Genomic DNA, 12,046 nt, shown 5'->3' on the forward strand with positions numbered 1-12,046 from the left:
GGATGCCACATTTTCTACACTCATTCCTACTGCAGTATGTCTGATCCCAGGTCTGTATGAGATGTAAGTCTCACCCAGCAGACTAAATAAATATAAGACTGACACAAAACAAAACCTGAAGTGAAACCATATTCAAAAAAAATTATACAATGAGTTTTAGAATAGAATCGACGAAATGCACTGAAACCATGTTAGAATAGCAAAACCAAACTTACTGTAAAAGAGGAAGTGTGTGTGTGTGTGTGTGTGTGTGTGTGTGTGTGTGTGTGTGTGTGTGTGTGTGTGTGTGTGTGTGTGTGTGTGTGTGTGTGTGTGTGTGTGTGTGTGTGTGTGTGTGTCCGCGCACTATGCGCTTATGCAGATGTTTGCTAGCTTACTTCCTGACTTGAAAGCTGACAGTGAGAAGCTTAGTTGCAACGACAAAAGCAAGCAGACGCCCAAAGGACAACATGCAGCCAAAGGCTGAGGAGAGCCACAGATTGACAAGGAGGTCGAGGCACAGACAGGCTGACCAGCAGCGTGAAGGCTGTTAGGACATATACTGTAGGAGGGTCATAGCACAGCTCCAGCCATGCTGAGTAAGAAGTTCAGTCGCTCTGTAAAGTGGAGGGGAGATGCTGGATTAGATGAGGTAAGATGGTGTGTGTGTGTGTGTGTGTGTGTGTGTGTGTGTGTGTGTGTGTGTGTGTGTGTGTGTGTGTGTGTGTGTGTGTGTGTGTGTGTGTGTGTGTGTGTGTGTGTGTGTGTGTGTGTGTGTGTGTGTGTGTACATGTTTTTGCATCGGTGTGAGAACCAAAAAACTTACTTTTTTATCAAAGTGAGGACATTTGGCTGGTTCTCACTTCTTTGAAGGCCTGTTTGAGGGTTAAGATGGAATTTTAGGGAGGTTAAAATTGACTTTAAGTTTAGATTAGAGCAAGGGTTAGACGTCTGCCTTTAGTTGTGATGGCTGGGAGTAGGGTAAGGGGCTAGGGAGGTCATTATGTCATTGGAGGTGCTCACTTTAATGTAAGTACAAGGGTGTGTGTGTGTGTGTGTGTGTGCGTGTGGTACAGTGATCATGATGATCATTGTGCTGGTGAGGCGTGAGATGAGAGACACCACTGGAGCCTTTAGTAAAACGGCTGCTGTATTAACAGATTCACCCTGTGCTGGATGACAGTAAAACTGGAATCACTGAATGTTTGTTAGGTTCATTGTTTTTAGAGAGTTCAGCCAACTCATTTTGGTTGGAGGAACTCAGTGATCAGGAAGTGAACCTGGACCGACTAGGTCCAGGTTCTGCTTTTGTTCCCTTGTCATCAGTCTGCACTGTAGGACATTGCAACTGTGGTCTTCATCAACTGATGACAGGACTGTGGCTGTCATACGTTATATAGGGAATATTCTACTTTGTTGTTGTGGATTAATTTGGGTACAATATAAACTAAACTCCAGTAATACTGGACAGTGCAGTTCGTCTGTCAAAATAGGCAAAAAGCCGGAAAATGTGCCATTGATGTGAGTTAGGCCACTTTATTCACAGACTCGAGCAATGTTTAAATTGTTGTTTCTGTTCTGAAACTGACCATTCTGAAACTGACCATAAATGTGCGCAAAGACAACAGAGTTTGGATTCACACATTAGCATTTTAACATTCCATATTCTATCTATTCTCATCTACTATTACTAAATAATAGTAGATGTCCTAATACATACATGTGATGTGGGTGTTTGATGAGCTGCTAACCCGTTACTGTTTTAAAAGCTTGTCTTGATATTCAAGCATTGGATGTTGAATGTGTCACAGCCTGCATAGAACTAATTATACAGTCCAGTTTTGTCAGGGCTTGGACAGTACAGCAGGACACCTCACTATACACCAGCTGGGTCCTCATTCTATTAGAATAAGTAGAATGAGAACCTGACTGGTTTAAGGACAAAGAGTCCTTTAGCCAGATAACGGGCAGCATTTAATAGTCTGAACACTTCATGATGCTTTACTGGTTGGCCTGTTGTTAAGCCTCAGGGCTAACCATCACGGTGTGAGGCCACTGTAGGATGGAATCCCTAACCCTGTGTCTTATGTTTCCAGGAGAAGGAGAAGCGAGGTGACAGGGAACGGGACAGAGAAAAGAAGTCGAACGGTCATGTATTCATCCAGCTCAGCCCAAGCCCTTCGTCAGCCTGTCAGCACTGCACCAAGCTTCTCCACAAGGAACCTTTCCTCTGCAGCGGTAAGACTCGCCTCAACTCTTCCTTCCTCAAAGACAACTTCTGTTTTGGCTCATCTTGCGTTGTCCTAACGTCTTTCGTCATCCTCCTATTCTGTTCCTGTTTCACTCTTTTAGTTGAGAAGTTTCAGTTTCATTGCATTTAAAAAGAAAGGACAACACTGAATAAGTGTTAAATAAGCAGCTCATCACTGTCTGAGTCGCAAAACATTGATAATAAAACCAGTTGGAGCCTTTATCTGTTTCCACATGCTGAAATGCTCCTAGATATAAATTTTGTCTGAGAAAGTAGTTCAGTAATTTTCCTATAGTAGCTTTTTTTTTTGATCAACGGTCAAAGTAAAGGTTTTCTGCAAATATCTTAACTTTAATTCCACTTACTAATCACATTTGGGTTCATTCTGTCCCCTTTTTCTTCACCTTTGTCTGCTCATTGCCTTTATAATTCTTATATATCTGTACACAGTCACCCGTGCTATGGGCAGTGTTGAGCCCAATTTCTGACACATTACTGCATGTTTATCACGACAAACATGACTCTTTTTAGCCTTAAAACCTGTGTGTAATACTTAGACAATAATAAATCAGCTTTATATACAAAGCTCAACACACTTGGAACATTTAACTGACAAAGTGAGACAAGCAATTTTACAGATTCTGTATTGTATACTATGCATGTGGACATAAAAACTGTGTTAAGAGTCAAAGTCACAGGAAGTTGTAGGTTTGAGGCTCACACAAATGAACAGCCTGATTAAAGCTTTCACTGCTTTCTGCTGACTTAGTGCTTGTGCTTTAGCTTAAAACACTGACAAGTTTCTCACAGTTCACGGGGTGCAGGAGTTTTGTGGTATTTCGCATCACTGTGTGTGTATATATATTTATATATGTGTGTTCTTGTTGTCATAGCAACTACATCAGTGTTACTTTGAGGGAAACTGTTCACAGAGGAAACAGGATGAGATTATTTTGTGTGTGGTGTTTGTCATCCCTCCTCTTGATATGACTGTGAAGGAGCGTGTCTTGCTTGTGTTAGTTCACACACATGTCTGTTGTTTGCAGGTTGTGGAGTTCAGGTCCATAAAAGCTGCAGAGATAATCTTCCTGTCTGCATTAAGAGCAAAGCAAAAGTAAGTGTAAGTTTAAACATGAAGTCTTTTGAAGGTTTGATGCTCCTCTTGATCCACAAGTTACATTAATCACAATAGTAATTTGAGCCTGTAAGTTCTATGTACAGTCAGGACCATAAATATTTGGACAGAGACACATTTCTTCTAATTTTGTTTCTGTACATTACCACAGTGAATTTTAAATGAAACAACTCAGATGCCATTGAAGTGCAGACTCTCAGCTTTAATTCCATGGGTTGAACAAAAAGATTGCATAAAACTGTGAAAAACTAAAGCATTTATTAAACACAATCCCTTCATTTCATGGGCTCGTAAGTAATTGGACAAATGAAATAACTGAAAATAAAATGGTCATTACTAATATTTGGTTGAAAACCCTTTGTTGGCAATGACAGCCTGAAGTCTTAAACTCATGGACATCACGAGATGCTGGGTTTTCTCCTTCTGAATGCTCTGCCAGGCCTTTACTGCAGCGGCTTTCAGTTGCTGTTTGTTTGTGGGCCTTTCTGTCTGCAGTTTAGTCTTCAACAAGTGAAATGCATGCTCAATTGGGTTAAGATCAGGTGACTGACTTGGCCATTCAAGCATATTCCACTTCTTTGCTTCAATAAACTCCTGAGTTGCTTTGGCTGTATGTTTTGGGTCGTTGTCCATCTGTATTATGAAATGCCGCCCAATCAGTTTGACTGCATTCACCTGGATCTGCGCAGACAGTATGTCTCTGAACACCTCAGAATTCATTCGGCTGCTTCTGTCCTGTGTCACGTCATCAATAAACACTAGTGTCCCAGTGCCACTAGCTGCCATGCACGCCCAGGCCATCACACTGCCTCCACAGTGTTTTACTGATGATGTAGTGTGCTTTGGATCATGAGCTTCTCCATGCCTTCTCCATACTTTTCTCTTGCCATCATTCTGGTAGAGGTTGATTTTGGTTTCATCTGTCCAAAGAATGTTTTTCCAGAACTGTGCTGGCTTTTTTAGATGCTTTCTAGCAAAGTCCAATCTGGCCTTTCTATTCTTGAGGCTTATGAGTGGCTTGCACCTTGCAGTGTACCCTCTGTATCTACTTTCATGCAGTCTTCCCTTTATGGTAGACTTGGATATTGATACGCCTACCTCCTGGAGAGTGTTGTTCACTTGGTTGGCTGTTGTGAATGGGTTCCTCTTCACCATGGAAATGATTCTGCGATCATCCACCACTGTTGTCTTCCGTGGATGTCCAGGTCTTTTTGCGTTGCTAAGTTCACCAGTGCTTTCTTTCTTTCTCAGGATGTACCACACTGTTGATTTTGCCACTCCTAATACTGTAGCAATTTCTCGCATGGTTTTTTTCTGTTTTCTCAGCTTAATGATGGCTCGTTTCACCTGCATGGAGAGCTCCTTTGACCGCATGTTGTCTGTTCACAGCAAAATCTTCAAAATGCAAACACGAGTCCTCTAATCAACTCCAGGTCTTTTATCTGCTTCACTCATAATGACATAACAAGGGAATTGTCCACACCTGCCCATGCAATAGCATGGAAGTCAATTGTCCAATTACTTACGAGCCCATGAAATGAAGGGATTGTGTTTAATAAATGCTTTAGTTTTTCACATTTTTATGCAATCTTTTTGTTCAACCCATGGAATTAAAGCTGAGAGTCTGCACTTCAATGGCATCTGAGTTGTTTCATTTAAAATTCACTGTGGTAATGTACAGAAACAAAATTTGAAAAAATGTTTCTCTGTCCAAATATTTATGGTCCTGACTGTATGTACTGTATGTATGTAACTTTAAATTGTACTGTTGTTAATGCACTTTAGCAGCAGCTGATGGTGCCAGACGCTGGTCCGGGAACAACTGTTAACATCAGGAGCAAAAGTAAGAATTTGTCGATACTAACTAAATATCTTTCTTTCTTTCCTAATATTACTACAGTAGGATGATGCTCATCCACCCAGCAGGGGACGAACTGAAACACACACACACACACACACACACACACACATACAGATTATCATCATTCATGTCACTGAACGGTTTGATGAATCAATCATTAGGTTCTGCATGTGCATTTAAACAGGATGTTAGACATTAGAGCATTTCCATGCCCTGAAGCAATCAGGAAACACTGGTGTCACAAGTAGAGAAAACTCCCCCACATCATTCTCAAGAGAACTGTGTTTGCATAGTAACTCTTAGTCCTAAATGTGTCCTCTGATGTTCACCTACAGCTGCTTTATCAGCATCGTCTATATCTTCCACGTCCTCCTCATCGTTAGGAGAACGATGGTCCACGTTAACCTCCCCCGATGAACAGTTTAGTGCATTTCCATGGAGACCCTCCAACAACTTGCACAGCAACCTGTCCAAGAGTGTCTCCATCAGCAACATAGCAGGGTAAGTCATGCATGCTGAATGAGTTCACATGAATATGAAGGTACTTCAGGAAGTCCTTCTTTTTTCCTTTTATAGAATGTGGTAAAAATTGCCTTGTAAATTCAAGCACTTACTGTACATAATCTTTGAAAAAAAACAATGGCGTTGTTCCTTGCAGGTTGGAGGATGCTCCACTGAAAGGCCTGAAGTTTCTCTCCCAGTCCACAGACAACCTGCATCAGGGGAGCAAAGTCAATGCCTCAACTGAGTCACTTACTGATGAAGGTAGTGTACGTCCATGCAGTGGGAGGATGTGTAGCTGGATAAGGCTGCTGTTTGACACAGATCAGCCTCAAATGGTCTCTGATGTAATTATTTTTGCCTCTAAAGGTACTGAGATGATGGACAGTCAGCTGATGGGAGAGTTTGAGTGCGATGTTAAGGACCTGGAAGCTGATTCTTGGAGCAGCACAGTCGACAAGAAGTTTTTGAAAACGCTGAAGAAAGACGAAATCAAGAGACAAGATGTTATCTATGGTACAATGTGTAAAACGTCAAGCTAAATCCTCCCATTCTGTCTTTACAACTGGAGACAAGCGTTGCTTCTCTCCACAGAATTGTTTCAGACCGAGTTTCACCATGTGAGGACCTTGAAAATCATGTTTGAAGTTTACTACAAAGGCCTTCAGAAGGAAATTCAGCTTGACACACAAACTCTAGACAAGGTGAGCTATAAGCTGAGCAGCATTTCACTTATGAACATGATTATTGAAGTATAATAATACAAGTCTCATTTTTTGTAGATTTTTCCTGTTCTGGATAAGCTGTTGGACATACACACACAGTTCCTCTCCAGGCTCCTGGAGATGAAGAGAACGTCGTCGGCTGAAGGGCGGAACAGCAGCCTCCTCATCTGCCGCATTGGAAAGCTTCTGGTTACGCAGGTGAACCACATTAACAACACAGCAGCGCAATGGTTGCCTCAGATTGTTTCTCTTTAATAAACAGGGTGCGGCCCATATTTTCAAAAAAAATACAGCTTAGAATTGAATGAATGTTCTAGAGAACAGAGCGACAGTGGATGGTTCTAAGGAATCACTTGCTAAGTAATTTTGCTTGTTTTTTTAATTTGGGGAAAGTAACTTTATTGTTTCAATGTAGATGCTGATTTATTCAGTGAGAACAAAGAGAGAACTTTTCAAATGCGTCTGCATTGTTTTTCAGTCACAGCGCTGTATCTGCTGTGACACCCACAGATGCTGTACAACAACCTTCTTCTCATGTTGTTTGACATTGAATTTTGTTCATAAATCAGTTTTCAGACACCAATGCAGATCACATGAAGAAAGCTTATGGGAAGTTCTGCAGTCGCCACAATGAAGCTGTTAATCTCTACAAAGACCTACACGCCAAAGACAAACGCTTCCAAGCTTTCATTAAGGTCAGTCCTCCTGTCACATGACCTGTTTGTGTTACACATCAAGTTACCTCGTGTTTGAACTGAGACGAGTTCCCCGTGTCTCTGCAGAAGACGATGAGCAGCAGCATCGTGCGCAGGCTCAGCATTCCAGAGTGCATTTTGTTGGTCACGCAGAGGATCACCAAATATCCTGTCCTCATCCAAAGGATACTCCAGCACACCAAAGGTGAGGCCCAAGATGGGACTACAACATGTGAACTGCTGTAGTAAATGGAAACCATAACAAGCATGTTCTCTGTGGAACAGATTCTGATGAAGACCACGGCCTGGTTTCTGAAGCGCTGCGCTGTGTGAAAGAGCTGATCACAGCTGTGGACAGTAAAGTCAATGAGCATGAGAAGAAGTGCAGACTGAGGGAGGTCTACAGGTAAACACAGCCACCTTTACACACACGTATTACGCTGGACTTTACCTTACCTGAATTTTCTATGGTCTTCAGTCGCACTGATAGTAAGTCCATCATGAGGATGAAGAGTGGCCAGATGTTTGCTAAAGAGGACCTGATCAGACGGGGGAAACTGCTGCACGACGGAGCCTTGCAGCTGAAGAATTCTGCTGGGCGACTCAAAGGTTTGTTGAAGGACGTACACTCTGGCAAATGAGACTTTTGTCTTTGGACTTTCTTGGTTCTAATGTTTCACTCTGTTGCCACCTAATCAAGTAGTTCACTAGTAATCTGTCTGTGATCCAGTCTTTGGCAGAGCTCAGAAATGTGACAATTCAGTTATTGTAATAAGAAATGTTAACACATGTTCGTGGTGTGTCGTCTTTACCTTTTTGGTCCAATACAGGATTAATTTGAAGCATCTTTTTGAAGCCCACATGGTGCTGCACCTTTTTCAGTGTGAACACGTCTGTTCATATAGTATGTGACGTCTGGATGTGACCTTCTGACTTTCTGACCTCCTTGTGTTGCAGATGTCCATGCATTGCTCCTGTCTGATGTGTTGGTCTTCCTTCAGGAAAAAGACCAAAAATATGTGTTTGCCTCTTTAGTAAGTAAAATATTGCAAGCGCTGGATTCTGCCAGTTCTTAGTAGGGCTGAGTGTGACATGAACCTTTTGTACCCAGGACCAGCGTTCCACTGTCATGTCCATGCAGAATCTCATTGTCAGAGAGGTGGCCAATGAGGAGCGAGGTCGGTGTTTCGTCATGTTATTTAAATATGAGTCACACACTGAACCGAAGTGAGGCCCTGATTTTAATTCTGTACCTTGCAGGTCTCTTTCTTATCACAGCTGGTACCGACCGACCCGAGATGGTGGAGGTTCTGGCAAGCAGCAAGGAGGAGCGCAACTCGTGGCGCGCCGTCATCCAGGATGCCATGCATTGCATGTGAGAACAGACCCGTGGTTTAATGACGTGCTGGGAAGATCTACTCGTTTTCCTCCCTCTGTGTTAATTTTCTTCGAAACCCTGCGAAGTGTCATTATTACATGATTTTTCTCGAATTGAAGAGTAAAAAAACAATGTTGCCCTAGAACAGCTTTAACAAAGACAAATATGTGTTTCACCTCTAAAATCTACAGACAACAGATCCTGAACTTTGACACATACTGATGCACTGAAGCACAAAGCTCCTTAAAATGTGCCTGTGTCTGTGTGTTGACAGGGAGAAGGACGAGGATGAAGGAGTTCCCAGCGAGACAGAAGAGGACAGAAAGCAGCAGGAGAACAGAGCAAAGGAAATCAGAGGTGACGGCACCAGATTTATCTTGTCTTAGAGGCAGCTTAGGCAGCTACGGTTTCCTTCTACTGCTCCTAGTTTCCTGTTCATGGTTGGAACCTGAGAGAATGTTTTGCACTGGGTGTGTTTTGCACTGGGTGTTCATAGAGCTGCTGTTGGCTTTTCTTTTCCAGAGCTTCTGCGCAGCAAAGATAAACAGATTGTCTCTTTGCTGGAGGAGAAGGTTCACATTTTCAGAGAGCTGAGTGACTGTCCTTCTACCCCTGAGGACGTGAGCCCACAAATCAGGGAGGGGATGTTATTCAGGGCCACCCCATATGATGTAACAAGGGGTGAGCCAATTATAACGAACGCCATCAGGGAAGGTGAGCAGTGGTTCTATATATGGTTCTATATGGATTTAGCTGGTGTGAAAAGTGTGTGTAATTCTGTGTCTTCCCTGTGGGAGCAGTGGAGAGCCTGCACACCCTGGTCCACAGAGCTGTAGGTGGAGCAGGGTGCAGTTCTCCTGTTGGCCTGGCAGGGGGCAGCATTGGACCAGTGTGCCTGCCCAGGAGAGCCGAGACGTTTGGAGGCTTTGACAGTCATCAGATGAACAGCAGCAAGAGTAAGACACACAAGCTGCACATATGCTCATGACTTATTAGACACACAAGTGTTGACTTGGTCACAGCAGGTCAGTTCTGCAGCTAAACTCTTGCCTTCTCTCCCCTTGTCTCGTTCATTTCTGCTCAGATGGAGAGAAGGAGGAGGGGGATGAATCACTGGACCTCCGCAGGACTGAGTCAGACAGCCTGCTAAAGAAGGTGACTGTGTTTGTGTCTATGTTCAGCATTTGTATCGACAGTGAATTATTTATGAAGCCATTTTACTTTTAAGACTGAAGCAGAAATATGTCAGAGCCAATGGTTAAATCCCGGATGTCAGGACCCACTGATGTAATGTTCAGTTAATTTCCATCATCACTCTTCCATGTTCAGTCATTCAGAGAAGGACGTCTGCTGGTAAAACGCTAACATGAAGCAGACTCACTGCTTGTGTTGATTTCCCTTTAGCTTCATCTGCTCCTGTAACGGATACACAGAGCAGTTGTTTGGATAGTACATGTTAATTGTGTGTGTGTGTGTGTGTGTGTGTGTGTGTGTGTGTGTGTGTGTGTGTGTGTGTGTGTGTGTGTGTGTGTGTGTGTGTGTGTGTGTTCGTTCCTCAGGGGGCTGCTGCCAGCCTACAGATGCTGCTGAAGAAGAACAATGAGGTACAGCCCTGCAAAGACAGCAGTTTCCCACTGATCTCTGTGCATCGTTAAACAGCAGTTAGGTAAACCCAGACCACAAGTTTTGTGTCATTTAATGCTGTCATGTCTTCTCCAGCAGGTCCAGCAAAGTGTGTCCCATCTTCACCATTTACTGATTTCACTGCAGGTACCAGAAGCACTTCATGCATTCATCTTCAGCTTGTGTTTACTTTTATCTAACAGCTTCTCTCCTGCTTTTCAGGCTGTTGTAGTCCAGCAGGACTCTTTCATCGAGGATCAGCGACAGGCCCTCAATGACCGGCTCACCGGCAACTGCTCCAGACACTCATCATCTTCCTCACTTTCATCCTCATCTTCATCACGCCCCTCGTCTCTCATTGAGCAAGAGAAGCACAGGAGTCTGGAGAGGCAGCGTCAGGAAGCGGCCAGCCTCCAGGTTTTCAGCATTACGTGTTGTACAGATTCCTCTTTAGGAAACTTTGCACTAACGCCATCCTATCTATATTTGTTTCAGAAACAGCAAGCTGCATATCAAGAAGAAAGGAGGAGAAGAGAGAGGGAGTGGGAGCTAAAGGAGAGAGGTCTGGGCGAGTGGGAGGAGAGGCTGAGGGAGGAGGAGGAGGAGACCCGGAAAAGGCATCAGGAGCTGGTGGAAGAGAGGGAGTCGCTGCAGAGGAAGAAGGAGGAGTTCCAGAGAGAAGTGGAGAGACTGCGGGAGGCGCAGAAGAAGCTGGAGAGGGACAAGGAGACGCTTAGGAGAGAAACCGAGCAGCTAGAGGCCATGAGAAAAGATGAGGTCAGCGTCCTGGGGGGAGGTTTCTCCGCACAACTGCCACACACAGGTCCACACAGGTCCTCTCTGGGCCACCATGTGTACAACTGCAGAGATGTCTGAGCTCACTGGGCTGTAACCTATGTGGTTCCCAGCACTTTCAGAGTTTTCTGTTTAATCTAGTTTTATCACCAGTTGGTTTAAAGGCTAGAGCCGGATGCACCAACCTGCAAAGAACAAATGTTTCCCCCCAGGCAGCAAATAGCAGTTTTTATTTATCACACCCTGGATTAAACTGGGTCAGTGCCACAGGAGTCCACAACAGGGGCCCGTGGCCTCTGGTCACCTTTGATTTAAAGTTAAATTACTGCAGAGGTCATGTGTCACCACAACGATCAGGACTCTGCCCGTGTTATATGATGCAGTTCCTATGGGCTAAATGCTTGGTGTCCCAGTCAGGCCTCCTCTCTGCTGCTACATACAGTATATGGCTGTTGAAATAGTTGAAGCTGGTGTTAGTCCTGATCCATTTTCTTAATGTTTTTATTTGTATAAATAGGAAAAATGACATGGTTTTACAATAGCAGACTCCCAGGAGTCTGTCTGGGACATTAAAGACGGTTCCTCAGGTCCAGGTCTTTGCAGCTTCACGTGCTGTCACTAACATCTCTTGTTTCTCATATGTGGGGTCCAGTCAGAGCAGCTCTATAGATACCAGCGGACACCGTCATCCACCTCTGAAGAATCTCTAAGGTTCCACAGCTCTGGGTCTCTGGATGTGGACTCAAAAGAAGCAGCAGAGCCACCAAAGGAGGTGGGACTTCTTTCTAAAACACAGGTGCGTTTGTGGCAGTTTGTGAGGCCCTATAGCAGCTATAAGCAAGTGTCTTCTGCTCGGACGTTTTACAGGTGGAGCTGTCATCATCTGCTCCAACCAAAGAACCGTTTCTCCGCATCGGATCTAAAAGGATGAGCAAAAGCTTTAACCCCTTCTCCTCATCGTCGTCCTCTAAGCATCAGGGAGCAGAGAAGGAGTCGCAGCTTCCCACCAGGCTGCTGCAGCTTGCCAAACCCAAAGAGAAGAAAGACAAGAAGAAGAAGAAGGGGAAAGGGGGGGCGCAGGCACAGACGGGTAGGATCAACCA

At 44.0% G+C, this 12,046-nt stretch overlaps 1 protein-coding gene across 12 annotated transcripts in view; it reads left to right on the top strand.

Annotated features, from left to right (window-relative positions):
* LOC114858007 (A-kinase anchor protein 13-like) overlaps positions 1–12,046 on the top strand; it is a 50,972-nt gene that overhangs the window by 36,498 nt on the left and 2,428 nt on the right. For 7 of the 12 annotated variants that reach the window (XM_055509388.1, XM_055509382.1, XM_055509389.1 and 4 more), the window contains 25 exons: positions 2,076–2,217; positions 3,277–3,350; positions 5,151–5,208; positions 5,562–5,727; positions 5,885–5,991; positions 6,097–6,243; positions 6,322–6,431; positions 6,510–6,650; positions 7,022–7,147; positions 7,235–7,352; positions 7,433–7,553; positions 7,626–7,756; positions 8,105–8,181; positions 8,259–8,325; positions 8,408–8,522; positions 8,800–8,882; positions 9,048–9,239; positions 9,326–9,481; positions 9,610–9,680; positions 10,085–10,129; positions 10,245–10,295; positions 10,371–10,565; positions 10,644–10,925; positions 11,596–11,739; positions 11,811–12,033. In XM_055509388.1, the coding sequence (XP_055365363.1) occupies positions 2,076–2,217; positions 3,277–3,350; positions 5,151–5,208; positions 5,562–5,727; positions 5,885–5,991; positions 6,097–6,243; positions 6,322–6,431; positions 6,510–6,650; positions 7,022–7,147; positions 7,235–7,352; positions 7,433–7,553; positions 7,626–7,756; positions 8,105–8,181; positions 8,259–8,325; positions 8,408–8,522; positions 8,800–8,882; positions 9,048–9,239; positions 9,326–9,481; positions 9,610–9,680; positions 10,085–10,129; positions 10,245–10,295; positions 10,371–10,565; positions 10,644–10,925; positions 11,596–11,739; positions 11,811–12,033 (3,142 nt within the window). The remainder of the gene's footprint in view (positions 1–2,075; positions 2,218–3,276; positions 3,351–5,150; positions 5,209–5,561; positions 5,728–5,884; positions 5,992–6,096; positions 6,244–6,321; positions 6,432–6,509; positions 6,651–7,021; positions 7,148–7,234; positions 7,353–7,432; positions 7,554–7,625; positions 7,757–8,104; positions 8,182–8,258; positions 8,326–8,407; positions 8,523–8,799; positions 8,883–9,047; positions 9,240–9,325; positions 9,482–9,609; positions 9,681–10,084; positions 10,130–10,244; positions 10,296–10,370; positions 10,566–10,643; positions 10,926–11,595; positions 11,740–11,810; positions 12,034–12,046) is intronic. The other 5 variants (XM_055509384.1, XM_055509383.1, XM_055509385.1 and 2 more) reach the window with 5 other exon arrangements.

This window comes from Betta splendens, chromosome 6 (assembly GCF_900634795.4).
Source record: "Betta splendens chromosome 6, fBetSpl5.4, whole genome shotgun sequence".
NCBI classification, from domain to species: Eukaryota; Metazoa; Chordata; class Actinopteri; order Anabantiformes; family Osphronemidae; genus Betta; species Betta splendens.